Below are 27,547 nucleotides of genomic sequence, written 5' to 3'. Positions count from 1 at the left end.
AATTAATTAATTTATTATTTATTTATTTTGGCTGCTCTGGGTCTTAGCTGTGGTGTGCAGGATCTAGTTCCCCGACTATGGATCGAACCCAGGCCCCCTGCATTGGGAGCACGGGGTCCTACCCTCTGGACCACCAGGGAAGTCCCTGTAAAGCAGGTTTATACTACCTTTATCATAGAGTTGTATTGAGGATTAAATGAGGTCATGCCTGGCACATTGTAACCTCGGAATGACTTTTAGCTGTTATCATCATTACTATTATTATTTCTAATGTTTGACATTAGTTCAGGGAGTTGGCTAATAATCAGTATAAACCAAAACGTAAGAAACATCTTTCCATTCACTTTGTCTAGCTCTAAGGCAAGATCTTAGTTACCATTTTAATAAATAAGGTAAAGTCATGAAATTTAAGGTAAGTACATATCTCAAATGTGTTGGTTTACATTGGTCAAAATACCTCAACTGGTTGTTCTGAAACATTAGTCTACTGGATAAATGACCATTAGAGAACATTGTAATATCTTGGGTAATTCTTAAATTATTGAACTTTAACATGTTGAATTGTAGAAATATTAAAAACAATGTGGGGGAGAAAAAGACTTGTTAGAGCCATTCATCATGTGGTTGGGGGTACATGTCTGTAGGCCAGCCTGTTATATTTGAGAGTCAGATGCATATAGATAACAGTTGACACCTTGAGATAGATCATGTCATCAAGGAGAGGATATAGAATGAATGACAAGAGTAAGGGTCGCCAGGCAGGGCCCTGGGAAGTACAGCTACTTAAGAGGCAAGCCCAAGAGGAGCCTACAGGTGAGATCAAGAAGGGAGGTGGGGTTAGCAGCCAAAGAATGGAGCAGGTCAGTGGACAGAAAAGCATCGGCCACGGTAGTTGGATTTGTTATTAAGAAGTTGCTGGTGAGCTTCGCAAAGGCAGTTTGAACAGCATATAGAATGGAGACAGCAAGGGTAGAAGGGAAGTAGAGAAATGCAGCAGTAGCTGGAGGTTTCTGGTTTTGTTTTTTTTTTAGCATGAGTGAGATTTATGTACACAGTCTTCTCTATGGTCCGAGGGGAAGAAGAAACCTATAGAGAGTTGAGACAGGGAGTAATTGGTTAAATAAAGTACCCCAGGAGCTTGAAGGAGAACACATTAAGGCCATGATGGCCTTCAGAAGGAGAAACTCTTTCAGTTCACTTGTCAGGCACATGTCTGTTGTGTGCCAGGCACTATGAGTCGTCCCGGGGATACTCAGGGAACCAGAGGGGCAAGGTCATGGCCCTTGTAGACTTCTGTTCTCAGGGAATGGAAACTGCTGAGAGAAGGTAAGGATGTATGTAGATGCAGCAAAGCCATGGTGCAGGGCTTGGGGGGTGAAGGAGGTCATGCCCAGTGACCTTGGTGCTGGCCTCCACAATGCAGCCCAACACTGCTGAGAATGAGAGTTAGAACTTTGTCTCCCATAGACAGGTTATTCTTAAAATAAAGATAATCCTGACTTATTCAGTCCCCTGCATTAGATGTTCACTTTTATAATTTCCTTCTTTAATTTTCAGTATAGCTATAAAATGAAAAAGCTTCATTAATTTCTAGCTTATAGTTGTCAAGCTCTCATCCGGTTTAAAATCAAGACCAATTAGTGGCTATTTCAAAACCAAATATATTTTTTAAAGCTGTGTGAGATGGGATAAGGTTAAGTTTCTGTAATAGAGATTAAAAAAAGAAAGAAAGAAAAAAACCCAGTACCTTAAAGAATACAGAAGTTTGGGCTTCCCTGGTGGCACAGTGGTTAAGAATCTGCCTGCCAGTGCAAGAGACACGGGTTCGAGCCCTGGTCTGGGAAGATCCCACATGCCGTGGAGCAACTAAGCCCATGAGCCGCAACTACTGAGCCCGCATGCCTAGAGCCCGCGCTCCGCAACAAGAGAAGCCACCGCAATGAGAAGCCTGCGCACCGCAACAAAGAGTAGCCCCCGCTCACCGCAGCTAGAGAAAGCCTGAGCGCAGCAACAAAGACCCAACGCAGCCAAAAATAAATAAATTTATATAAAAAAAAGAACTAATATTGTAACAAATTCAATAAAGATTAAAAAAAAAAGAATACAGAAGTTTATTTATCTCCTGCTTAACAGCCCTCTCACTGCTCATCACAGTTAGGTACGAGGTCAGTGCTGCTCCACAAAGTCGTTCCAGGGATACCAGTCCCTTTCAGCTTGCTGCTCCCCCAGCCCCCAGGGCATTGTGCTGTCCGCATAGTTCAGGGAGTCACCACCCCCAGGTTTCAGAGAAATAGGGTGTGGCAAAGGTGTGCCCCATGTCTTAAGCCCCAGGCTTTAGAAATAGCTCTTATTCTTCTGCTCACATCCATTGCTGAGAAGTAGTCATGTGGCCACACCTGACTTCACAGAGGGCTGGGGAGTGTTTTCTAGTTGGGCAGCCATGTGTCTGGGAAGATGGGAAGAACAGAATTTAGTGGACATCTGCCAGTCTCCACCACAGGATAACCTGTATGTTTTCATTGTTGGTTCCTTTATTATATCTTCAAGACTAACAATTAAATTCTTTTTTTCAGGCAGAGTTGGGTCTAAATGAGCACCATCAAAATGAAGTTATTAATTACATGCGTTTTGCTCGTTCAAAAAGAGGCTTGAGACTCAAAACCGTAGATTCCTGCTTCCAAGACCTCAAGGAGAGCAGGTATCAGAGAATTCTAAGGAAACCCAGTGGGAAGGAACATGGATCCCTTCTGGTGGCCAGTATGGGGGTGCTGTAGCAGAGAGGCCTTACAAACCATTGCCAGAATATCATGATCAATTATTCATTGAGAGCAGCTACACTAAGCCTTATGGATATGTGATACTCAAGAAATCAGATTGTGGTGGGAGCAATCTGTTACTAAACATGCATATAATGATAATTGAGGGATTGCAAAGTTTCAGAAGGGCAGTCAGGAAATTGTGAAGTGCTTGTGGGTTAATGATTGGCTTGCTGTATTAAAGATTCCAGAACCTTAATTACTTGAGTTATTAATTAAAAGATTAGAGCCATAAGACATGGCAGTTAGCAAGAAAACACCTATGCAGTTTATATTGAAGAATTAGAAGAAGAGAAAACAGCAGGAAACCATGAAAAGCTTGCTGACTAGTACCAAAATTATTAGTTGATTTGTAGCAAGAGATGATAATTAGTTTAGTTGGACCAATAGTGGAAGATAATAAAAGTCCATAGAAAATTTAGTAATAGAGGATAATAGGGAAGCCAACCAAAAGGACTGAATAATAAAGAGACATCAGATTACTTGGGGATCAGATTTTGGCACACTTAAATGTCAAGACATAAATGAAAAAGGTCTCCAAGTAATCTGTAACTGTGATAAAGTCATTAACTTCACTCAATAGCAGAGACCCTCAGCTGTAGACTGTTACCTGTTCGATCCATTATTCTAATCTGATAATCTGGCTTCCTAACCCACAGCAGAGGTAAGCAGCAATCTGATTGGTGAGTCTATGAGACAGCCAGAGAAGGTACCCATTATTTACTTTATGCATTGGAGTACCTTAACTGCTGTTCATAATAATGAACTTGGGTTGCTCAAAAAAAAAAAAAAAACATTTTTAAGCAGATTTGCTTTGCTCTATTAAAGAATATAGAAAGATTGTTAATATATTTAATAAGGACTTGCATCAAAAATAAAGTTTTGGTTTTTTTAGAGTGGTTAAATTCTGCTGGGTAAATGAAACGTTAAAGAATGGTAAATCAAATAAAGTTAGGTGTAACTCCCTTCGTTATGTCCTTTTGGAATGATGGAGAAGATAACCTGAGGTCGGGGCTGTAGCTCTTCATCTGCTGAGCATCTGAGGGATAAAACACTTTGAGGCTGGAGGCAGGGAGTGGAGGAGACTGTGTTACTATAAAACTGTCATTGATCGTAGGAGGCATGCGTGGAAGCTTTCTCAAGGATTCAGCTGTTGGGCATGTTCCTGAGATTGTTGGAAATGATTGTGGAGTTGGGACCATGGGCAAGTCACCGCCACCTTCTGAGCCTGTGTTCCATCTGTGAAGTGACGGAATTGAAGAACATGGCTCAAGAGTTCCCTTCCAACACAAACGTCCTCTGTGGAAGAGTCGATCTTAAATCCTTTTGATGATGATGTTTGTTTTAATGGAGCTTTAATTAAATTAGGATTTTTTTCTTTCGGGTCTCAAGAATGCAAAGAGAAGCAATATATAATTACCATTGATTTTCTTATAGGCATTTACTAACGTGAATGGTCATTCAGTCATCGAAATGCTAGACAAATGATATAAAGAAAGGAGAAATTACACCTCTCAGGTGACTTATGAAATAAATGTGATAAAACTAATTTTAGGGGAGATTAAAGTTTTTCACTGAAAAGCTAAAGAAAAAAGTAGATAGTTTGGGGAATGTTTCTGAGCACATACTTGTATTAAAGGATGTGCACATTTGAAGAGCGAACCAGTTTAATCATTTAAATAGACATCAAAAATTAATTGAGTTTAAATTATTTTCAAACTGTTTTATTAATAAAGAAGATAATTTCCAGAGGGACTTTCACTAAACCCTTTAAACCCTTAGATCAGGGGTCCCCAACCCCTGGGCCATGGACTGGTACCAGTCCATGTCCTGTTAGGAACCGGGCCGGACAGCAGGAGGTGAGCGACAGGCAAGCAGGCGAGCAAGTGAAGCTTCATCTGTATTTACAGCCGCTCCCCTTCGCTCGCATTACTGCCTGAGCTCCGCCTCCTGTCAGATCGGCAGCGGCATTAGATTCTCATAGGAGCGCAAACCCTACTGTGAACTGTGCACGTGAGGGATCTAGGTTGTGCTTATGAGAATTTAATGCCTGATGATCTGAGGTGGAGCTGAGGCAGTGATGCTAGCGCTGGGGAGCAGCTGCAAATACAGATTATCATTAGCAGAGAGGTTTGACTGCACAGGGACCATAATAAATCAATTGCTTGCAGACTCATATCAAAACCCTATCAGTGGGTGGCAAGTGAAAACAAGCTCAGGGCTCCCACTGATTCCACATTATGGTGAGTTGTATAATTATTTCATTATACATTGCAATGTAATAATAATAGAAATAAAGTGCACAATAGGTGTAATGAGCTTGAATCATCCTGAAACCATCCCCCCACCCCCACCCCCAGTTCCATGGAACAGTTGTCTTCCACAAAAGGTTGAGGGCCGCTGCCTCAGATGACATGATGTGGGTTTCTTAGTTTTGTTTTACTTTGTAAATAGTTGTTGTTGTTTATTCAGAGATTTTGGATTGTGGTTGTTTTTCAGGCTGGTGGAGGAGACCTTCACCATAGATGAAGTCTCTGAAGTCCTGAATGGGTTACAGGCCGTGGTCCACAGCGAGGTGGAGTCTGAGCTCATCAACACGGCCTACACCAATGTGCTACTTCTGCGGCAGCTTTTCTCACAAGCTGAGAAGTGGTACCTCAAGCTACAGACAGACATCTCTGAACTTGAAAACAGGTACTAAAATTTGTATCCACAGTTATGACAATAGAGGCCCAAGCATGAACTTAAAAGTTAGTGAGGGCTTCCCTGGTGGCGCAGTGGTTGAGAGTCTGCCTGCCGACGCAGGGTACATGGGTTCATGTCCTAGTCTGGGAAGATCCCACATGCCACGGAGCGGCTGGGCCTGTGAGCCATGGCTGCTGAGCCTGCGCGTCCAGAGCCTGTGCTCCGCAACGGGAGAGGCCACAACGGTGAGAGGCCCGCGTACTGCCAAAAAAAAAAAAAAAAAAAAAGTTAGTGAATATCTTTGCTGCTTTGCTTGGGCCTGGTGTGTGAGAAAATTTGGGTAAGGTAACAGCAGAGCATCCAGTTACTAAGTGATCTCTTAGGTGCCTCTCAGCATCCCCTTCAAAATGCCCTGTTTCCACTATTCCTAGGTGTTATAAAGCCCTCTGAGATTTATGAGATTGCTCTTAAGGCTATAAGTAATTATTCCATATGGTATCTCTGGTTAGCCTGATCAGTATTATAACAAGTCTTCAGAGATAGGTCAACTAAGAAAAAAAGATTATGAAACAGTTGAAAAGTTAATTCAAATACCATCAAATCACACTTAGTAGTATTGGAAGTTTATTTCTAAATAACTGCATTAAAATTATATACTGATCTTTAAAATAGGGAAAGTAAAAAAAAGTTTCATTATCTGAACTATATCAAAAAGCTCATTAATTTTTTAAAAATATGGTAAAATCAATGAAATTGAAACTCAGTCTAAGAAAAGTCATGCCAGAGATCTGGAAAGACTGATACCGAGCCCAGGGGCCGTTTGCTAAGCACAGGTGCAGCGCGGCTTGCGGACAGTGCTTAACAACACTGGCTGTGGCCTCGGGTAGGGAAGGAAACCATTTAGCTTCACCAACTGTCAGTAGATAACTGGTGAGAAAACTTTGAGAAACTGACCTATTAAGAAGCTTAGGAGAGTAGTTACTGCCATTCACTCTGTAAGCTTTTGTATAGTCAGCCCCCAGGTACCTTTGCAAATAAAAGGAAATGTTCAGGTGGATCCCCCAAACCATCAGTCTTCCTTGAGAATTTACCACACTCTTCTCCAGTAGATGTGAACTAATTTTATTTTTCTGAGGCTACTCTATTAAAACTCAGTTTTCCTTGAACCTCTACTAGCTAACAATGTACATTATAGAGCAATTTCCCTTTAGCACCTCAAAAATACAGCGTTGACTACAAATTTCAGACATAGTTGTATTAACATTGTAATTTAGTTCTAGCGCTTATATTGTACACTCAGTAGGTACAAAATAGTAGGTGCTATGGAGATTCAAATTTGAGTGCATGGAACTTAGGTTCTCGACCATTAGTAACTAAATATTTTTGATGTGGTGAAGTTTTGTTCATCTTGCTCTGTTGTTTCTGGCGTGTAATAGATTGGTACCAGTGCTTTTATTCTTCTTCTTTTTTTTCTTTCTAAATTTTATTTATTTAGTTATTTGGCTGTGCCAGGACTTAGTTGTGGCACGCGGGATCTTTGTTGTGGCATGCGGGATCTTTTTTTAGTTGCAGCGCGCAGGCTCTAGTTCCCTGACCAGGGATCGAACCTGGGCCCCCCACATTGGGAACACAGAGTCTTAACCGCTGGACCGCCAGGGAAGTCCTGCTTTTATTCTTCTTGTGTGTATGATACAAATCTATTCTAAACAAATTCTTTTTCCTATTTGTTTTTGTCTTCAAGAGAATTATTGGAACAAGTTGCAGAATTTGAAAAAGCAGAATTTACATCTTCAAATAAAAAGGTAATTTTTGGTCCTTATAAGTCCATACCTTAATAGCCAGTGTTTAAAATCCTCAAGTTGCTCAGAGCATTCAGAGATTAAAGTGAGAACTCTCAAGGAAAAGCATTCAACTCAAGAGCAGAATTCCAAGCTTGCCTCTCAGATTTTTAGGAGAAAAAAGATAAGTTTTGGAAGTAACTATGAAAAACTTGTTTTTGTCTACTACCTCACACACGCATGCGCATGCATACAACATCCCCGCACTCCACCCGCCTCCCAGCCATGCAAGCTCTTCACTCAGATGATGCGGAGCACAGGCGTTGGGGGCATGCATCCTGGCACTGTCACTCCTCAGCTGTGCGACCTTGAGCAGGTTACCTGAGATGGCTGAGCCTCGTTCCCCTCATCTGTCAAGTGGAGACAGTACTGGTAGTTACCTGCTTGTCTCTTTAATCATTCTCATTACCTGTAGTGACCACTTAGCATTCCATTGTGTAGATGCACCAGAAATCCTCTGTGGTGTTACATGGTAAAACACTGCCAAGATCAATCCATGAACATACACGTACAAAACAATTTTCTAATTATTCCTTTGGAACATATTTCTAGCTAAGAAATTTCTAGGTCAGAGGGCATGAATTGTTTTGTTTTAATACATATTGCTAAACTGCCAGAATGTTTGTGTCAAGTTACTCATCCGTAGTGTAGTTTACCTAAATCCTCATCACTATTACAATTTTTCTGGGGTTCATGCAGAAATCTGTTTTAGCTCCCACAGTTTAAAATCCCAGTCTCTAGATACTAGGATCTTTATCAGCTTTGGCTTTGAGTACCTTCCCTCCCTCCTTTCTCTTCCACCTGTTTTTTGTTTTTAAAGATACAAGGAGGATGGGTTTTGTTTTTATCTCTAATTTGCATTGGGCACTGTGGGCCAGGCACTGTCCTAAGCACTAGGACGTAGCAGAGATCCAAACCAATGAAAATCTAGCTGATATCTCAGTGAATATGTTTACACAGTGTCTTCCACTTAGAAAGTACAAGGGTTCAGTGATTACACATGTTTTATTCAGTGGTGATTTCAGTTTGGTTTCTTTGTTTTGTTTCAGCCCATCATAGATAACATAAAGCCAAAACTTGCTCCACTTAACGATGGTGGAACAGCAGAACTCCTAAACAAGGTAATGTTGCCATCATTTTGAGAAATGGCAAACTCTCTAAGGATATATGCTCGCTGCCTGCCCAGCTCTAGGGTAGAGAGACTGGGTGGAAGGTGTTGATTCAGGCTTTGGTCCACTGAGGGTAATTAGCCCATTGCAGTAGTTGTACTGAATGGTACCTGGTGGGCCAGAAGAGGCCACACTTAACTCCCAGAGAGCCTGAAGCAGCTCTTGATTGCATCTTTTCATAATGAAGTGAAGAGCATAGAATTTTGGAAAGTGTTTATTGATGGACATTTGAAGTTTATGAGCTGTGATAACAGTGAAGAGATTTTTTAATTAAGAGGTTTATAAAGATTAATTACTGATATACAACTATTTTTCATGACTCTTGTGTTCTCAACATTATGCTAGATATTGTTACATAAAAAGAAAAGTAATACCTGGCCTTTTGCCCTCAAAAACCTTGTAGTCTTATTGGGAAGGGATAACTAATATTCTAGGAACAGAGGCAGCAGAATGCTAACCTGTGTGCCACAGTTGCCACTAACCTGGTGCCAAAGGTGCCACAGGGTGGCAGAGAAGACACATTTCCATGTGGATAAGAGTAGTTGAGGACAGGCTCTTGGGTAAGGTGGTGCCTGAGCTGGGCTGAAAGGTGTAGCAGATTGAATTGTCAGAGGGAAGAGAAATGGTATGGCCAGCAGAGGAACAGAGTGGGCAGCAGTCAGAGGCAGAGAGGAGGCTGGCATGCCTTGGAGCAGAGTGCAGGCTCTCCAGCTGGGCGATGCTGCATGTGCTGGGGTATAGTAAGAAGTGAGACTGCACTGACAGGTGATGCTTGTGACGGAGCTGCTGATGAGCAAGGCCCTTGGACCTCAGCTCAGTTGGAACCACTTAGGGGCTGGGCACAGGGTATGGAATGATGAAGATTGTGTCTTGAGGATAAGCGGCAAGTGGTGTACAGTGTAGGCTGAGAACAAACCCAAGAGTTGCAGGATCAGCTAGGTGAGAGATGGCAGGGGAGAGGGACTTGGCAAAAAGGCTGAGAGTAGAGGGCTGCAAAAAGCCTGAGAGACTGTGAAAGAAGAAACTAGAAGTCTTAGAGCCAGAGATGACTCATACGTGTTGAGGCTGGTGGGCTGGGTAAAACTGGAATATTACCAGTAACCAGGGCATGCAGACTTCTGAGCTTTTATGTAATTTAAATTTAATATAAAAATTAAATTTTTAAGTGAAACAAAGGATTAAAAATATTTTGGCTAACATAATAAAACTTGAATTTACTCACAAAGGAAATTTTAAGACTTCAAGAAGAGAATGAGAAATTAAAGTCAAGGCTGAAGACCCTTGAAACACAGGTAACTGAGAAATACTTTAACAAAATTATTGAAAGAGTTACTTACAGACTAAGTACTGAATGTATTTTGTTTAATCTTGATTATAGGCAACAAATGCATTGGATGAGAAGTCAAAACTAGAAAGAGCACTGCAAGATTTACAGCTTGATCAAGGAACTCAGAAGGTGAAATCAGTTTTAGCATTTTCACATTTTCTAGATGATCGAGTTATAAACTTATATTAAGTCTTAGCTACTATCAGTATTATGCCCCACAGCCAGCCACTCCCTGAGAGGGAGGCCACCACTGTAGTTCTGCATTGAGACAAACTTGTCCAGGAAAGGCCAGGTGAGCGCCTATTGAGGGCAGTGGGGGCAGATACACAGCTCATGTACTTCACATATCCCAGAGCCCATTGGCATATGAGATATGCTTAAATTTATTTTTTAAAAGTTCTTCTCCCTTTCACTTTGCCCTTCCAATTACAACGGGAAGAAAGGAAGAGTTTTTAGTTATTATTATACAGAACTTATCATTACTTAAGTTTCCCTTCGGTGAGTGTGACAAAACAGAATGAATTTACTCGTCATGCATCTTCTAATCCACGTATATCTAGCTGTGCTTCTGTAATACAGTGAAATCCAGTGAAGTTCTTCAAGCTTGTCTGAATGGAATGACTGAGTATCACTCTGCCCTGGAAGTCATCGTGTGCTCAGTTCTGCCTCCTTTGGCCTTTCCATTGAGATTAGATGCTGTAATAGGATCCTGTCAGCAGGACCATTGGAGTGAATTTTCATTGCAGCACTGGCTTTTCTAGTGGTTGTAGTGCCATTGTAAATGTCTACTAAACAATCCCCAAACTTACTTCATTAGACTTTGGTTATACTTTTTCTATGGAAAATTTCAAACATATACAAGAGTAGAGAGAATAGTGTAATGCGCCCCAGGTACTCATCACTCTGCTTTACCAGTCAGTCATCAAGACGTGGCCAGTCTGGTTTCATATTTACCTCTACTTTCTTCTCCCTCTCCCCATGTTTTTTGGGTTTTTTTAATTAATTAATTTTTTGGCTGCGTTGGGTCTTCATTGCTGTGCACAGGCTTTCTCTAGTTGCAGCAAGCGTGGGCTTCTCATTGTGGTGGCTTCTCGTTGCGGAGCATGGGCTCTAGGCGCGCAGGCTTCAGTAGCTGTGGCACGCAGGCTCAGTAGTTGTGGCTCACGGGCTCAGTAGTCATGGCTCATGGGCTCAGTAGTTGTGGCTTGCGGGCTCCAGAGCGCAGGCTCAGTAGTTGTGGTGCACGAGCTTAGTTGTTCCGCAGCATGTGGGATCTTCCCGGACCAGGGCTCGAACCTGTGTCCCCTGCATTGGCAGGCAGATTCTTAACCACTGCGCCACTGGGGAAGTTCCCCCCCATGTTTTTTTGAAGCCAGTCTCAGACGTTACATTATTTTATCTGTAGGTTTTTTGTTTTGTTTTTTGCGGTATGCGGGCCTCTCACTGTTGTGGCCCCTCCCGTTGCAGAGCACAGGCTCCAGATGTGCAGGCTTAGCAGCCATGGCTCACGGGCCTAGCCGCTCCGCGGCATGTGGGATCTTCCCGGACCGGGACACGAACCCGTGTCCCCTGCATTGGCAGGCAGACTCTCAACCACTGCGCCACCAGGGAAGCCCAGTCTGTAGGTATTTTTTAAATAAAAAGATGCGTCTTATATGGCTAAAACAAAAGGAAATATATATGATTTTCAATCATTATATACCAAGGACCATAAATTTCAATCATTATATACCAAGGACCATAAAACAGCTAAATACTCCAGAACAGCTTTAGTTTCTCAAAAGTAAACCAGTTACCAACATTTTCAGATGATGAATTTGTTTTAAAAGCCATTGAAGGTTTTGCTCCAATTTTGCTTTTAAGATTTGGCAAAAGCAAAATGCGTACAGGCCTTCACTAGATGCAGTGAAATAAAATCTTTTTAAAAACCAGATTTCAAAAATAAGTAAGGAATTCTTCTTTTGTTGATAGTAGTGCTTCGTCTTCATAGTTAGCAATTATAGACCATTTTCCTGTCATTAATATAACTTTTGTCTTTTATAAATTTTGTCTAGTTAAAAACATGATCCAGGTAGAGAGAAGATCCAGCTGCTTATATTACACTGACGAAGTGTACAAATATGTGCATATTGAATTAATGTAAAAAACTTAAAATCTTGTAAATTTAGCAAGCCATATAATCAGTAAGCATTAATTAGGCTCTCATAATATTGTAAAACATGTCTGTTACATTTTTTGTATAAATTGTATTAATTTTATTATTTTTCCATCTGTATCATTAAAAATTCTTCACCAGGATTTTTTTACCTTGACTTTTCAAAAATGAAGCTTATTTGCCACCCCAACTTGGGGAAACACAATCTTGTCAAATTTAGGATCCCACCTCTCTTGTTCCTCTTTTGGAATTCCAGCAGTTCATAAATCATATTTTACATACTTGGAAATCAGTGACCACTGAGTGTGGTCTGCTGTGCTCAGGACACAGTGCACTGGGTGCTGAGGGTGAACTGGGTGTGCTGGTGACCCTGACTGGGCTGCAGTGGCAGAGAAGGCTGGCGGGGGATGCTGACATGCACACGCAACACACATCATCATCTGTTTCCATCACCTGTGATGCTGAATCTAAAGCAGTTACTGTTTAGGATGTCAGCATGAAATCATGTGAGTGTATGTATTTTTCATAGGATTTTATAAAGACCCAAGACTTGAGTGACTTGGAAAACACAGTTGCTGCTTTAAAGAGTGAGTTTCAGAAGACACTTAATGACCAGACAGAAAACCAGAAGTCCCTGGAGGAGAATCTAGCGACAGCCAAGCATGACCTACTCAGGGTGCAGGAGCAGCTGAGCATGGCTGAAAAGGTCAGATTTGTCTGTTTATATCCGATTAAGTGATGAATGCAGTGTAACTAAGGGAAACGTTGGACAACTACAGATTCACTTCATTTTTTGTCAAGGTATTAGGCAATTTGTGTTCTAAAGATTTATCATTTGGGGACACTGAAATTCTTCCATCTTTGGCACTAAAATATCTGTGATAATAAAAACCTACACTCCTTCTGTTCTATGGTGAATACTCCACTGAGGGTGGCGTACAGCCGGCACCCTGAGCACCCATTTTGCTCTTCCTGATCAGCCCTCTTACAGTCTGGCAGAGGGATGAGTGGCTTTTTTCTCAAGGGTTCTATACTTTTTTCTTAATTTATATGAGATATGTGGAGAACTGGTTTTTTCGCTTTAGGGGTTAGACTCTTAAGAGTATGGGAGCTAAAATGTAATTAAATTTAAAATCCTCCTCTTCAAATACTGGCAATATTTTGGGATTTGGAAAAAAGAGCATGCTTATTTTACCTGAAAATGAATTTACTTTTTCAAATAGATTTGCCATGTCTATGGCATAGTATGTTTGAGTTATTTGCTAATATTGTACTTGGGAAATGTTACTATTTTATTAGCTTCCCATTTGAAAGAATGTATTTTTAAAGTTTGAATAGTCTTAACTTTATATAAGTATATATTTTTTAAAATTAGAAAATAGGGCTTCCCTGGTGGTGCAGTGGTTGAGAGTCTGCCTACTGATGCAGGGGACATGGGTTTGTGCCCCGGTCCGGGAAGATCCCACATGCTGCGGAGTGGCTGGGCCCGTGAGCCATGGCCACTGAGCCTGTGCATCCGGAGCCTGTGCTCCGCAACGGGAGAGGCCACAACAGTGAGAGGCCCGCGTACTGCAAAAATAAATAAATAAATAATAAAAATTAGAAAATAAAATAAGCACAATATTAGTAAAATAAGGGCAAAATATATATTTTCATCAGATATGTTATTTCTTTCCTTAACTATTTCTTATTAATGGGCTGACATTTTTCACTATGCAGGAATTAGAGAAAAAATTCCAACAAACAGCAGCTTATCGAAACATGAAAGAGATTCTCACCAAGAAGAATGACCAAATCAAAGACCTGAGGAAAAGACTGGCGAAGTAAGACATACTGATCCTGTCTCTCAGATTGTCTCCCTGCTGGGTTGATGTCTGTCCTTCATTAAGTCTAACCTTGTGTCTGGAGAGGTCAGGCCGGTGGGGAGTTGCTCTGTCATTCAGTCCAGAAGGCTGTGTCTGAGGAAGGCATAGGGGTTTTGGCCAGGCCTCATCTGTAACACCCACCAGCGTTTCTTTTCAGGTTCAGCTGAACCTTTAGCCTCACACAGGGCTACACTAGGCTACTCTGGCCGTGGATTCTCTTAGCAGGATATTGGACAGAAACCACAGCAAGCACATAGGGCAGCATTGGGCATTTCTCCTCAGTGGTGTCCTTGCTGCAGCCCACAACCTGATCATACTGTGCTCTCACATGACAATTTAGGTGCTAGAAAATGAGTCCATGCGTGGGTGCCAGAGCCAGCGTGGCTTAGAAGTTCCATGCCCTATATAGGACCAGTGTCTTTGGTCCAGCCACGTGGTGCCCAGGCAGGGACATGTCCGGGAGGGAGGGACTCAACTCTAGGGAAGCCGAAGCCGTGGTTTCTGCCATGGATGTATAGTTGTTCACAGTTCTCCTGGTCCAGATGGAGTCTTCTAATTGGGGTCATTTCTGTCATCAGTGGCTCTGCCTGGAAACTCAGCTGACATTTTACCTTTAGCAGGGTTCCAGGGTACTAGAGCTAGAAAGTGAATCCCAGATCATATTTTTCCTTAGAGAAGAGGGTCTGTTAACCCTGTACTCACAAAGCCATATCAGCTGTTTGTGTCCATCAGGCCATCGATTAGATAATTACCATAATTACCGCCGAATCCCTAATCTGCTAAGCTATCACAGATCTAGATGCCACATGTAGAAACTTGGAACCTGAAGGTATCTCAGCAGTTATCTGGTCCATTCTCCACCTGTGGCAGGAATCCCGAGTCACCCTCGTCATGCCTTGAATGTATCTGACTTCTACCGTAGCAGTGATTTTAAGTGAAAAATGCAACATTACTGGTTTAGTCACTGGAGGTGTTTCAGGTAAACTTATTTGGTAACAACAACAACAGCAAAAAGTATCATGACATTATGCTGTTAATTGAATATATATCTCTTTCCAGATATGAACCTGAAGATTAAAAACTGAAGAAGATTTCATCTGGAAGCTGCCACTACATGAAAGTACAAGCTGTTTCTCACCTCAGGCATGTATTTGAAGCAGTTTGTTGTGTTCCTTCTCTTTATTTTTCTAATATTTAGACTTTGCTTCTGATATTTAGAACTAGAGTTCCTATTTCAGTTACCTAATTGAGGAGAAAACCTACTGACTGATTCTGGCCTGTCATCCCAAACTCTTCTCTGCTGAGTGCTCCAGAATCTTAGTTCAAATGCAGTGAGAATTCTTTATAGTAAAGAAGAGGCTTATCCTTTTGCATTAGTGTAAAGAGCACGGCTTTTCAATAAATGTTAAAGCTAGCATTGTTTGTACTTGTGCATTCCCCAGAGGAAAAATATATAATTATTAAAGATAGTTATTACAAATAAACCTTATTTTTTAACATGAAATCTAATTTGTTTTCTATATGTGATCATCAAAAAAATATGAATCTATTGAAAATGTGAATACCATCTATTATAGGCATCATTTTTACCAATTATAATGAAAATTAACAGTGAACATGAGGTTTCGGTTAACTCCTTTGGTCTCTCTAGCTAAATGCTGAGGAGGGTCAGACATTTTTTGCAGCATAACTTTCGAGTCCGTATTACTAATGGAGAAGGCAGAGCCATCCTGTACTTATACAGTTGAGAAAGTATCTGGATTCAGAATAAATGTAATCTTTATACTTCAGTTTCCAGAATATTCTTTTAAATTATGTTAAATGAGAACACTTTTTTTTTAATATATAAATTTATTTATGGCTGCATTGGGTTTTTGTTGCGGTGAGTGGGCTTCTCATTGCGGTGGCTTCTCTTGTTGTGGAGCACGGGCTCTAGGCACGCGGGCTTCAGTAGTTGTGGTTCACGGACTCTAGAGCACAGGCTCAGTAGTTGTGGCGCACGGGCTTAGTTGCTTCATGGCATGTGGGATCTTCCCGGACCAGGGATCGAACCCGTGTTCAATCCTGCTGTGGTTAAGAATCCTCCTGTCACTGCGCCACCAGGGAAGACCCAAGAACAATTTTTAAAAGACCTCTATTTAACATAAAATCAGTTACCAGACCTCAGATTCAACTTTTGATTACAGTTTATTTATTTATGTGTATCTACAGTAACTGCATTTTCAAGAGGTTTTGATTACATTTCCATTAGTCCTGCTTTTTCTTGTATGATTTTGAATAAATCATTGGAAGTTAGGTATCATATCTGCACTTGTGTAATGCAACAATATACTCTAAGGATAAACAAAATAAAGTCCATAAAGCAATAATGCCTCAGAAGGAAAGTACTTACTTTTATTACATTATTTAGAAAGTAATTATTCCCACTTCCAAAAGCAGAGTGTCACACCCTAAATGAATGCCGTCTGCTAAGAAAGGTCATCCCACTTCCACAAATGAAGATTTTATTTACCAAGAAGAGTTTATTGATCCAAGGATAAGGCTTCTTGATATCTTTATTCAAGCTCTTAATACTAGCCTTGAATTTGTTGTTTTTCTTGTAGGTTTTATATTAAAGTACTGAAGGAACAAATGATGAAGGGTAAGATAATTTCCCCCCAAAAGGACACAGAAGGCAGTCTTAAAAAGGTGAATGAATGAGAGAAGGGAGGGGAAAAGATCCACTAACAAGCCAGCACTTACTGCATAGTTGTTTCTCACCCATCCCTCACTATTCAGGTCACTCATTGGGTTCTGTGTCCTTTTAGAGCTTTCACTGAGGGTTCCAGTCTTACCCCATATTTCTTTAGGCAAAAATTGATTCTCTCTCTGAAAACTATTCCATTTTTTATAGACCAGAATATTCTGTGTAATTCAGAAACAGACCTCTTTAAATGGCTTGTGTATCTTTCAAAAACCATTTATTTTCTCTCTATATGTTTCTTAGTTTGATGTCCATAGGGAAGGAAGTTATGTTGAGAAACCTATGTTGCTAGGTAGAATTTCAACTTTGTTTTCTTTTTTTTTCGGTAGCAACTTTTAAATATTTTATATATGCAGTTCAGTAATTCAAAAGTATTTATGAAACCTTAAAACCTAACTAGGCCCTGCATTAAGATAAACAAACATGATATTCTTTGACATAAATTAACGTGATGATTCTTCCACATATAAATACTTTCTGTGCCTGTTTTTGTCACTGTGTGTGTGTGTGTGTGTGTGTGTGTGTGTGTGTGTTAACTTATGTGCCTAGCAAAATGCAATGTTAAATTTTTATTTATTGAATGTTTCCTAGTCTTAAGATTTATCTCATTTAACCAAGAAAGAAAGCCTTTTTAGTTGCTGTATTTTGGGTGTGTAAGAAAGTTGCCTCAAGCCCTGATTGAATTTTCAGTGTGCGAAGCTGTATAGACTGTGCACTGTGGCTGTTATAATGCAGCTTTAGTTTAGCTTAAATATTCAAGGCTCCTGCTAAATTATGACTCAGACCCTTTATTGACAAAAGTAAACTGTAAAGGGTTTTTGTTATTAATCTCTTCTGTTCAATATTTAAGTGTTCATTTTTTCTCATTATGTATTACATTTGAGTCATATTAATGTTTAATGATCATTTGTTTATATTTTATATAACTGATATGGAAAGTATTGCTCTACATTGAATTTGTTATGCTATTTTATAAAACCTTTGCTATTTGTTATTTCCATTCTGATGAGTTGAAAAGGGTTAATAGAGATGTTTGCATCTTTATTTTTTTATTGAAGTATAGTTGATTTACAATGTTATGCTAATTTCTGCTATAGAGCAAAGTGGCTCAACCACACACATACACACATTCTTTTTTATATTCTTTTCCATTATGGTTTATCTCAGGAGACTGGGTGTAGTTCCCTGTGCTATACAGTAGGACCTTGTCGTTTATCCATTCTAAATGTAATAGTTTGCATCTACTCATCCCAAACTTTAGTCCATCCCTTTCCCTCCCCCACTCCCCCTTGGCAATCACAAGTCTGCTCTCTATGTCTGCAAGTCTGTTCCTGTTTTATAGGTAGGTTCATTTGTGCCATACTTTAGATTCCACATATAAGTGATATCATATGGTGTTTGTCTTTCTCTGTTTGACTTACTTCACTTAGTATGATAATCTCTGTTTGCATCCATGTTACTGCAAATGGCATTATTTCATTCTTTTCTATGGCTGAGTAGTATTCCATTGTATATATGTACCACATATTCTTTATCTGTTCCTCTGTCGATGGACATTTAGGTTGTTTCCATGTCTTGGCTATTGTGAATAGTGCTGCTATGAGCATAGGAATGCATGTATCTTTTTGAATTATAGTTTTGTCTGGGTATATACCCAGGAGTGGGATTGCTGGATCATACGGTAATTCTATTTTTAGTTTTCTGAGGAACCTCCACACCATTTTCCGTAGTGGCTGCACCAACTTACATTCCCACCAACAGTGTAGGAGGGTTCCCTTTTCCCCACACCCTCTCCAGCATTTGTTATTTTTAGACTTTTTAATGATGGCCATTCTGACCAGTGTGATGTGGTACCTCATTGTAGTTTTGATTTGCATTTCTCTAAGAAATAGTGATGTTGAGCATCTTTACATGTGCCTACTGGCCACCTGTATGTCTTCTTTAGAGAAATGTCTATTTAGGTCTTCTGCCCATTTTTGGATTGGGTTTTTTGTTGTTGTTGTTTTGTTGAGTTGTATGAATGGTTTATATATTTTGGAGATTAAACCCTTGTCGGTCGCATCATTTGCAAATATTTTCTCCCATTCTGTAGGTTGTCTTTTCGTTTGTTTTTATGGTTTCCTTTGCTATGCAAAAGCTTGTAAGTTTGATTAGGTCCCATTTGCTTATTTTTGTTTCTATTTCTATTGCCTTGGGAGACTGACCTAAGAAAACATAGAGTTTATGTCAGAGAATGTTTTGCCGATGCTCTCTTCTAGGAGTTTTATGGTGTCATGTCTTTTGTTTAAGTCATTAAGCCATTTTGAGTTTATTTTTGTGCGTGGTGTGAGGGTATGTTCTAAGTATATTGATTTACATGCAGCTGTCCAACTTTCCCAGCACCACTTGCTGAAGGGATTTTTCCCATTTTATATTCTTGCCTCCTTTGTCAAAGACTAATTGACCATAGGTGTGTGGGTTTATTTCTGTGCTCTCTTTTCTGTTCCATTGATCTATATGTGTTTTTGTACCAGTACCACACTGCTTTGATTACTGTAGCTTTGTAGTATTATCTGAAGTCCAGGAGAGTTATGTCCCCTGCTTTTGTTTTTTCTTCCTCAGGATTGCTTTGGCAGTTCTGGGTCTTTTATGGTTCCACATAAATTTTTGGATTATTTGTTCTAGTTCTGTGAAAAATGTCATGGATAATTTGTTAGGGATCACATTAAATCTGTAGATTGCTTTGGGTAGTATTGCCATTTTAACAGTATTAATTCTTCCAGTCCAAGAGCATGGAATATCTTTCCATTTCTTTGAATCCTCTTTAATTTCCTTTATTCATGTTTTATAATGTTATAATGTTTTCATAAATCTTTCACCTCCTTGGTCAGGTTTATTCCTAGGTATTCTTTTTTGATGCAATTTTAAAAGGTACTGTTTTCTAACATTTCCTTTCTGATATTTCACTGTTAGTGTAAAGAAATGCAACCGATTTCTGAAGAGATGTTTACATCTTTAAATGCTTGGTGCTTTTAGATATATCGGATTGCCAAAAAAATTGGCTTTAATGATTTCCCTTTGCTTACGTGTAAATACTTAACACATAAAGCTTTGGCATTATAAATTCAACACATGATTTCTCTCATGTAAGCAAGTCTTTCAGAATAAAAACCATCTCAGCAAAATATTTAGTATCTAGATGAAATAATAGTATTTAGGCAATATTTAAAGAAAATGATTTTCAACACCACATAGAAAAAAAGTTTCAGTATTTTACAGATAAAAATCCACCAATGTTAAACAAAGCCAAATTAGACTTTGAAAATTATAATTTTTAAAAAGTAGCAATATGCCTACTATCAAATTATAACTTATTAAATGGATTTTCATGAGTGCTTAGAAAAGAAACTTATAATCCCCAGGAGCCAGCGTGGGTTTCCCTAGCAAGAAATCATAGCAGACTAAACTCATTTGTCTTTTAGGAGAGAGAGATGTGGTATATGAGGATTTCAGCAAGGTGTTTGTCAAAGACCTCATGATAATACTGTTAAAAAGAGTCTTACTGGGGTTCTCCCAAATGCAGACTTTGGGATAAGGATTTGGGTGTAGGTAGTTTATTTGGGAAGTGATTCCAGGAAGTCCTGTGGGAGACTGAAGACTTGAGACAAATTGAGAGAGTCACCACTAATACAGCTGGGGCTCAGTCCTGCTGGGGACCCCCTGAGACACAGGCAAACATCTCCACATTCTTCCACTACCTGTGCTAGATTCCCCCTCGCCCTCAGCCAACATTTCGTGTCAGAATTGCTTGCTTAGTGAGCCAGACCTTCCTCTTTTAGGGGTCTGAGCCCATGATTATTTTGCTCTTGTCGTGCTGTTATTTGTGAAATTTCCCATTTATTATTATCCCCAAGTATCACCAAGAAGCACACCTATGAATCCTGAGTCCAGAAAAACTTCCTCCTGCCTCATTGTGTAGCAACAACCCAAGCTCCTCATGATAATTAGGGTCAGTTATCCTTTGCCAGTATGGTAACTCCTTTCTTTGCCTTCTAGTCCATGGACTTGAAGAGCCCCCAAATGAGCAGGCAGCAGTCATAGCTTTGGGTCAAATAGAACCCTTACTGTGTCTAGAAACATTAATCCCCAGTGTCTAAAGCTGTGGAATCATGAAGCACAAAATCCCCAAGTGAGTAACAAAATGATGGTGAGAGGACCCACAGTGTTTGCACCTCTTGGTTCCCAGAATTATGTGATCTGGTTGTTGGTTCAATATATATACCATATCATGAAGGACTACTCCTCAGCCCCATGGGGCATCATCTGCTATCGAGTAATTCCAACATTTAATAATCTGGCAATTTCCAAGTGATGTAGTATATGATAGGACCAATAGACCTTGTGTCCCTTTGCCCATTGTCATACTTCTTTGACTTTAGTCCCTTTCTGTGGGTCCTTGGTTTGAGACAACATTATGCAGGATCCCCTGTGAGCCCTCAGTAGTGGTATTGGCAGAGGCATGGTTGACAGGTAAGGCAAACCCATGTTTGAAATACATGTAAGTTCCAATAAAGATGAATCACTGCCCGTCCCAGAGTGGAAGAGGTCCAACATAATCAACTTGTATCAAATTGGCTGATTGTTCTCTTAGAGTGATAATACTATATAAAGGATTCAGCACAAATTTCTACTGCTAATAGTTTGGACATTCAGCAGTAGCAGTAACTAAATGAGCATTGTAGAGAGGGGACCCATACAGAGCCTCCAACCCTATCAATATGACTACTTCATTTATGGGTTCATTATCCAAACACTGAAGCAGCTGAGGACAGAGGCTGGCTGACATCTGTGGACAAGTCATTCTGTTCACATAGTAGTTCAGCATCTTCTACAATGGATGTTCTCTGATGGGTATTGACAAGAGATAAAAAGATCCATCCCTCATACTTAATAGTGAGAAACTTGAAGCTTTCCTACTAAGATCAGATACAAGGAAAGGGTGTCTCCTCTCACTGTTCCTTTTCAATATTGTATTGGAAGTTCTAGCTAATGCAGTAAGACAAGAAAAGGAAATAAAAGGTATTCAGATTGGGAAGGAAGAAATAAAACTGTATTTGTACACATATGATATGACTATCTAGAAAACATGGAAAGAATCATCAATAACAACAACAAAAACCTCCTGGAACTAGTAAATGATTATAACAGGGTTGCAAAATACACAGTTAATATACAAAAATCAATCTTATTCTTTGTATACCAATAATGAACAAGTAGAATTTGAAATTCAAAACACAATACCATATATTTGTATTTGTACCATATATTTGTACCATATATTTGTATATGTATATATACCATATACTTTACCCCAAAATGAAATACTTAGGTATAAATCTAACAAAAGATGTGAAAGATCTATATGAGGAAAACTGCAAAACTCTGATGAAAGAAATCGATGAAGAACTAAATTAAATGGAGTGATATTTCATAGTCATGGATAGGAAGACTCAGTATTGTCAAGATGCCATTTACTCCCAACTTGATCTATAGATTTAATGCAATCCCAGTCAAAATCCTAGCAAGTTATTTTGTAGATATGATTTAGTAGATCATTTTGTCTACAAAAATGATTCTAAAGTTTATATGGAGAGGCAAAAGACTCAGAATAGCCAACACAATATTGAAGAACAAAAAAGTTGGAGGACTGACATTAAAACTTACTGTAAAGCTATAGTAATCAAGATGGTGTGGTATTGGTGAAAGAAGCAGACAGATAGATCACTGGAACAGAATAGAGAGTCCAGAAATAGACCCACATGAATATCGTTAACTGGTCTTTGACAGAGGAGCAAAGATCGTACAATGGAGTGAAGATAGTTTTTTCAACAAGGGATGCTAGAACAACTGGTCATCCACATGCAACAAAATGAATCTTGACACAGACCTAACACCTTTTACAGAAATTAATTCAAAATGGATCACAGACCTAATATAAAATGCAAAACTGTAAAACTCCTAGAAGATAACATAGGAGGAAACCTAGATGGCCTTGGGTATGGCAATGACTTTTCAGATGCAACACCAATCCATGAAAGAAAGAATTGAGAATCCGGACTTCATTAAAATTAAAAACCTCTGCTCTACAAAAGACAATGTCAAAAGAATGAGATGATAAGCCACAAACTGGAGAAAATATTTTTAGAAGACACATCTAATAAAGGACTGTTATCCAAAATGTACAAAGAAGACTTAAAACTCACCAATAAGAAAACAACGTGATTTAAAAATGGGCCAAAGATCTTAAACACCTCACCAAAAAGATATACAGCTGACAAGCAGATGAAAAGATGCTCTACATCATATGTCATCAGGGAAATGAAAAGTAAAACAATAGTGAGAAACCACTACACATCTATTAGAATGGCCAAAATTCAGAACACTGGCAACACCAAATGCTGGCAAAAATGTGGAGCAACAGGAACTCTCATCCACTGCTGGTAGGAATGCAAAATGGTACAGCCACTTTGGAAGACAGTGCGGCAGTTCCTTATAAAACTAAACAAACTTGCCATATGATCCAATAATTGTGCTCCTTGATATTTACCCAAAGGAGTTGAAAACGTATGTCTACACAAAAGCCTACACGTGGATATTTATAGCAGCTTTGTTCACATTTGCCAAAATTTGGAAACAACCAACATGTCCTTCAATAGGTGAATGCATAAACTATGGTACGTCCAGACAATGTTAAAAAATGAGCTATTAAGCCATGAAATGCATTCTAAGTGAAAGAAGCCAATCTGAAAAGATACTATATGATTCCACCTAAATGACATTTTGGAAGAGACAAAACTATAGAGACAGTAAAAATATCAGTGGTTTCCAGGGGTTGGGGGTATAGGGAGGGATGAATAGGTGGAACACAAAGGATGGGGGGTGGTGGTGAAAGTACTCTGCATGATTCTATAATGATGGGTACATGTCATTATACATTGGTTCAAACCCATAGAATGTACAACACCAAGAGTGAGCCCTAAGATAAGCTGTGGACTTTGGGTGATGATGTGTCAATGTAGGTTCATCAGTTGTAACAAATGTTCAACTCTGGTAGGGGATGTTATTATCTGGTGAAGGAGGCTATTCATGTGTGGGGACAGGGAGTATATGGGTACCTGTACCTTCCACTCAATTTTGGTATGAATGTAAAACTGTTCTAAAAAATTAAATCTTAAAAAAAATCCATCCCCACACTCTCTGTGCTCTTTACCGTGAATCTATCCATATGCCTCTTTCCCAGACCTCCTCATTTTCAGTCTTCCAGACTTGATCCTTCTGGGTTCCTGGCCTCCAGTCAAACCATTCACCACTTTCAAAAGTCCGTATATAGGGGCTTCCCTGGTGGCACAGTGGTTAGGAATCCATCTGCTAATGCAGGGCACATGGATTCGAGCCCTGGTCTGGGAAGATCCCACATGCCGTGGAGCAACTAAGCCCATGCACGACAACTACTGAGCCTGTGCTCTAGATCCTATAAGCCACAACTACTGAGCCCGCATGCCACAACTTCTGAAGCCCATGCGCCTAGAGCCCGTGCTCCGCAACAAGAGAAGCCACCACAATGAGAAGCCTGCACACCGCACCGAAGAGTAACCCCACTCGCTGCAACTAGAGAAAGACAGTGCGCGGCAACAAAGACCCAATGCAGCCAAAAATAAATAAATAAATTTATTTTTTAAAAAAAGTCCATATATATTCTTATATCTGACCTCTTCTCCCTCCATACCAGGTTGGTTAAGTGTACAGCTTGAAGTTCTGCCCACTGGGGGAATTTCCACCCAAACTGTCTTTCAGTCACTGAGTGGAATTATACATCAGTAGCAAGCCATTTGGGGCTTATCCCCAGCCATTGAGCTGACCCATTCATTTACCAAACCTGGGCTTTTTTTTTTCTTCTCTCGCCATATGTGTGAGCTAAAGGAGAGGTATTAGTGTAATGACATGGGAGTCTAGACCATCTGTGCAGTTCGAGTGTGCCCTCTGGACCTTCTTGGCCCAATCCTGAGCATAGCATTTTTATTATATTATGGATTGATGATGTACCTGCTTGACCATATGATTTAGTGGTTCTGACAAGATTTAGCTCATGATGGATGACTCGGTCTCTACAAAGGCCTAGTAGCATGCCAGGACCTGCTTTTCAAAGTGAATAGTTCTTTGCTGCCTTGCTCCAGAAACCTAGAAGTTTCTGCACCACAACTGTCATATTGGGGGCTTGTCAGTCCCTTCACCTCAGCTGCCTCTTGCACTGTGGAACTTTTAGGACATGTAGCCCAAAGGGAAGGGCACATTCTGTGCTATAGTCTGAAGCACAGAGGGCTACAGAGCCGTCTCTGACTCTGTGTACTCAAAACTGGAAGCCTTCTGAATGACCCAATAAATGGTCAGAGCTATATTCCCATGTGCTGATTTGTTCTAGTAGAGGTACCACTTCCAGCACAGCAGCTGCTCTTTGAAGCTACTTTTTGCTTTGCATTAGTCCTCTGTCATCTTCCATTATCATTTGTGTTTCATTTTATCTTGATGGGTTTTGTTTGGGGGTTTGTTGTTGTTTGCAAGAACTGTTCAGCGGGATATAAATGGGGATCACTGTCATTACACCTGGGACATTGTGTTGCCTCTCATTTTGGCCAGGAGGGGTGATAGGGTAGGAGGGGCATTTTGAGCATAAAATAAGCCTTTTCTACTATTATGGTTCTACTCCTCAGGTCAGGAAACAAATGTGAGGGTCTATCAGTTAAGTACGCTCAACCCAGTTACCTGCTCAGGAACCAGGGAAGTAACCACAGGATGGATCCACAGACTCATTGGATCCGCTTTGAGATGGACTTGAGCTAGAATTTTGTTTTTGTCTGGCTCCTGTATAGCCCCATTCTAACAGGGGCTGTCATGGTGTTTTGGATCCCCTAAGTATGTCAGCTCAGGCCCTATGTTCAGCTGTGCTCGAAAGATATGTATATTCCACTTTCCCGGTGGTTAGTTACTCTGATAAATAGCCACAGGGCTCTTTGGGAAAGATTGGAGGGCATATTATATATACATGATCCTCCTCAGAGGACCCATCTCACCTCCAATTGATGAGCTCTGGAACTGAGAACTGACTCAGGTATGGGAACTGTAGGAGAGATCATGATTTTTCCATTATGGTGACTGACATCAATTTTTTACTCATCAGCTGTTTGTTTGGCTTTATAATGCAAAAAATAACTTCATTGACTGCCCATTCATCTCATCTCTAGGAACATCATAATCTATTAGCTACTGATCCTCAGCCCCCTGGTTGCTATTCTGGCCTTGCAGCCCATTAGGCTACTGCATTCATTTTTCTCTCAAATGGTTAAGTGCTGCCATTAGACTCTTATTGTGGAATCCTATCCATTGACCCTAGGGAGCCCAGTTATGTACCAGCATCTCCTACACTCAACTTCGGCCAATAGGACAGCAGCCACTAAATTCTCAACAGTGCTAATGTTGCATTCTTTATTGTTTCGGTGAAGGGAATTATCCTCTGCCTGTGGGTGGGCTTTCGTGTCCTATATCCATTCTAGCATGCTGTCCCTCTGAGCCTTCTGATCCCTCCTCAGTACTCTGCCAATGAAGTTATGGAATCTCCAACTCATTTTTGGTACGCCATCATCTTTGAGCTCCAGGGAGCCATTGCAGCAATGTATTAGGAGTGGCTTCAAGTGTCCTTGCCAAGGTGCCAAATCCTAAGTCACAGAAATGGGCCCCCTTATCAATAAACTCTTCCTTATCCAGCTTCTGTTCTACCTCCCACTCCATCATCCTCAAGATCCATGCCCATACATGCTCTTCCAGTTCCTGCCGGTCCATACTAGCCAGGTTCTTCAGCTCTTTTGGGGAATAATTTGTTCCCTCTCCAAGCAGGACAATATTTCTGTACCCAGGCCATACTGATTCTCACCCCTGTTTATTGGTTTAGGAGTAAGTGGGGGCAGATCTTGGGGAGGACAAAGGTTATCTTGCCAGTCTTCTTTCTGAAGAGAGGCCTTTGAATGATTTCCAGATAAGGAGAGAATGTTCTCCTCTAGCAAGGAGGAGTGAGCCACTTGCTAGACCCACCCAAGGGTTTAGGGGGGTCTGGAGTGTCCAGGTTCTTGAGGGCATCTACCCAAATGGGCCCAACTCATGTCTCAGAGACCCATGCCTTCCCAGTCAGAGCTCTGACCTGAGCAAGTCTTTCCAAGCATGAGAATTTGGTTCCCTTTGTAACTGCACCACTTTTTTTTTTAATTCGTATTTTTTTTTTTTTTTTTTTTTTGCGGTGTGTGGGCCTCTCACTGTTGCGGCCTCTCCCGTTGCGGAGCACAGGCTCCGGACGCGCAGGCTCAGCGGCCATGGCTCACAGGCTCAGCCGCTCCGCGGCATGTGGGATCCTTCCAGACCAGGGCACGAACCCGCGTCCCCTGCATCGGCAGGCGGACTCTCAACCACTGCGCCACCAGGGAAGCCCTAATGCGTATTTTTTAAAAAATTTTATTGGATTATAGTTGATTTACAATGTTGTGTTAGTTTCAGGTGTACAGCAGAGTGGTTCAGTTATACATATATTCATTCTTTTTCAGATTCTTTTCTCATATAGGTTATCACAGAACATTGAGTAGAGTTCCCTGTGCTATACAGTAGGTCCTTTCTTATATATAGTAGTGTGTGTATTTTAATCCCAAGGTCTTGATTTATCCCTCCCCCCAACGTTTCCCATTTGCTAACCGTAAGCTTGTTTTCAATATCTGTGTAAGGCTGTTTCTGTTTTGTAAATAAGTTTCATGTGTATCTTTTTTTTTTTTTTTTTTTTTTTTTTTTTTTTGCGGTATGCGGACCTCTCACTGTTGTGGCCTCTCCCATTGCGGAGCACAGGCTCCGGACACGCAGGCTCAGCGGTCATGGCT

At 40.4% G+C, this 27,547-nt stretch overlaps 1 protein-coding gene across 2 annotated transcripts in view; it reads left to right on the top strand.

The window, feature by feature from the left end:
- The window catches only part of LZTFL1 (leucine zipper transcription factor like 1), an 89,875-nt gene extending 74,824 nt beyond the window's left edge, over positions 1-15,051 (top strand). For both annotated transcript variants that reach the window (XM_060022337.1, XM_060022336.1), the window contains 9 exons: positions 2,574-2,698; positions 5,316-5,510; positions 7,243-7,303; positions 8,389-8,460; positions 9,735-9,800; positions 9,887-9,964; positions 12,520-12,696; positions 13,710-13,813; positions 14,915-15,051. In XM_060022337.1, coding sequence (XP_059878320.1) covers positions 2,622-2,698; positions 5,316-5,510; positions 7,243-7,303; positions 8,389-8,460; positions 9,735-9,800; positions 9,887-9,964; positions 12,520-12,696; positions 13,710-13,813; positions 14,915-14,933 — 849 coding nt within the window. In that variant the 5' untranslated portion in view covers positions 2,574-2,621 and the 3' untranslated portion in view covers positions 14,934-15,051. The remainder of the gene's footprint in view (positions 1-2,573; positions 2,699-5,315; positions 5,511-7,242; positions 7,304-8,388; positions 8,461-9,734; positions 9,801-9,886; positions 9,965-12,519; positions 12,697-13,709; positions 13,814-14,914) is intronic.
- Positions 15,052-27,547: the final 12,496 nt, after the last annotated feature.

The sequence above is a fragment of the Delphinus delphis genome, chromosome 10 (genome assembly GCF_949987515.2).
Source record: "Delphinus delphis chromosome 10, mDelDel1.2, whole genome shotgun sequence".
Taxonomy (NCBI): Eukaryota; Metazoa; Chordata; class Mammalia; order Artiodactyla; family Delphinidae; genus Delphinus; species Delphinus delphis.
Note: the sequence above shows the minus strand (reverse complement) of the source record. Positions and strands in the feature narration are given on the sequence as shown.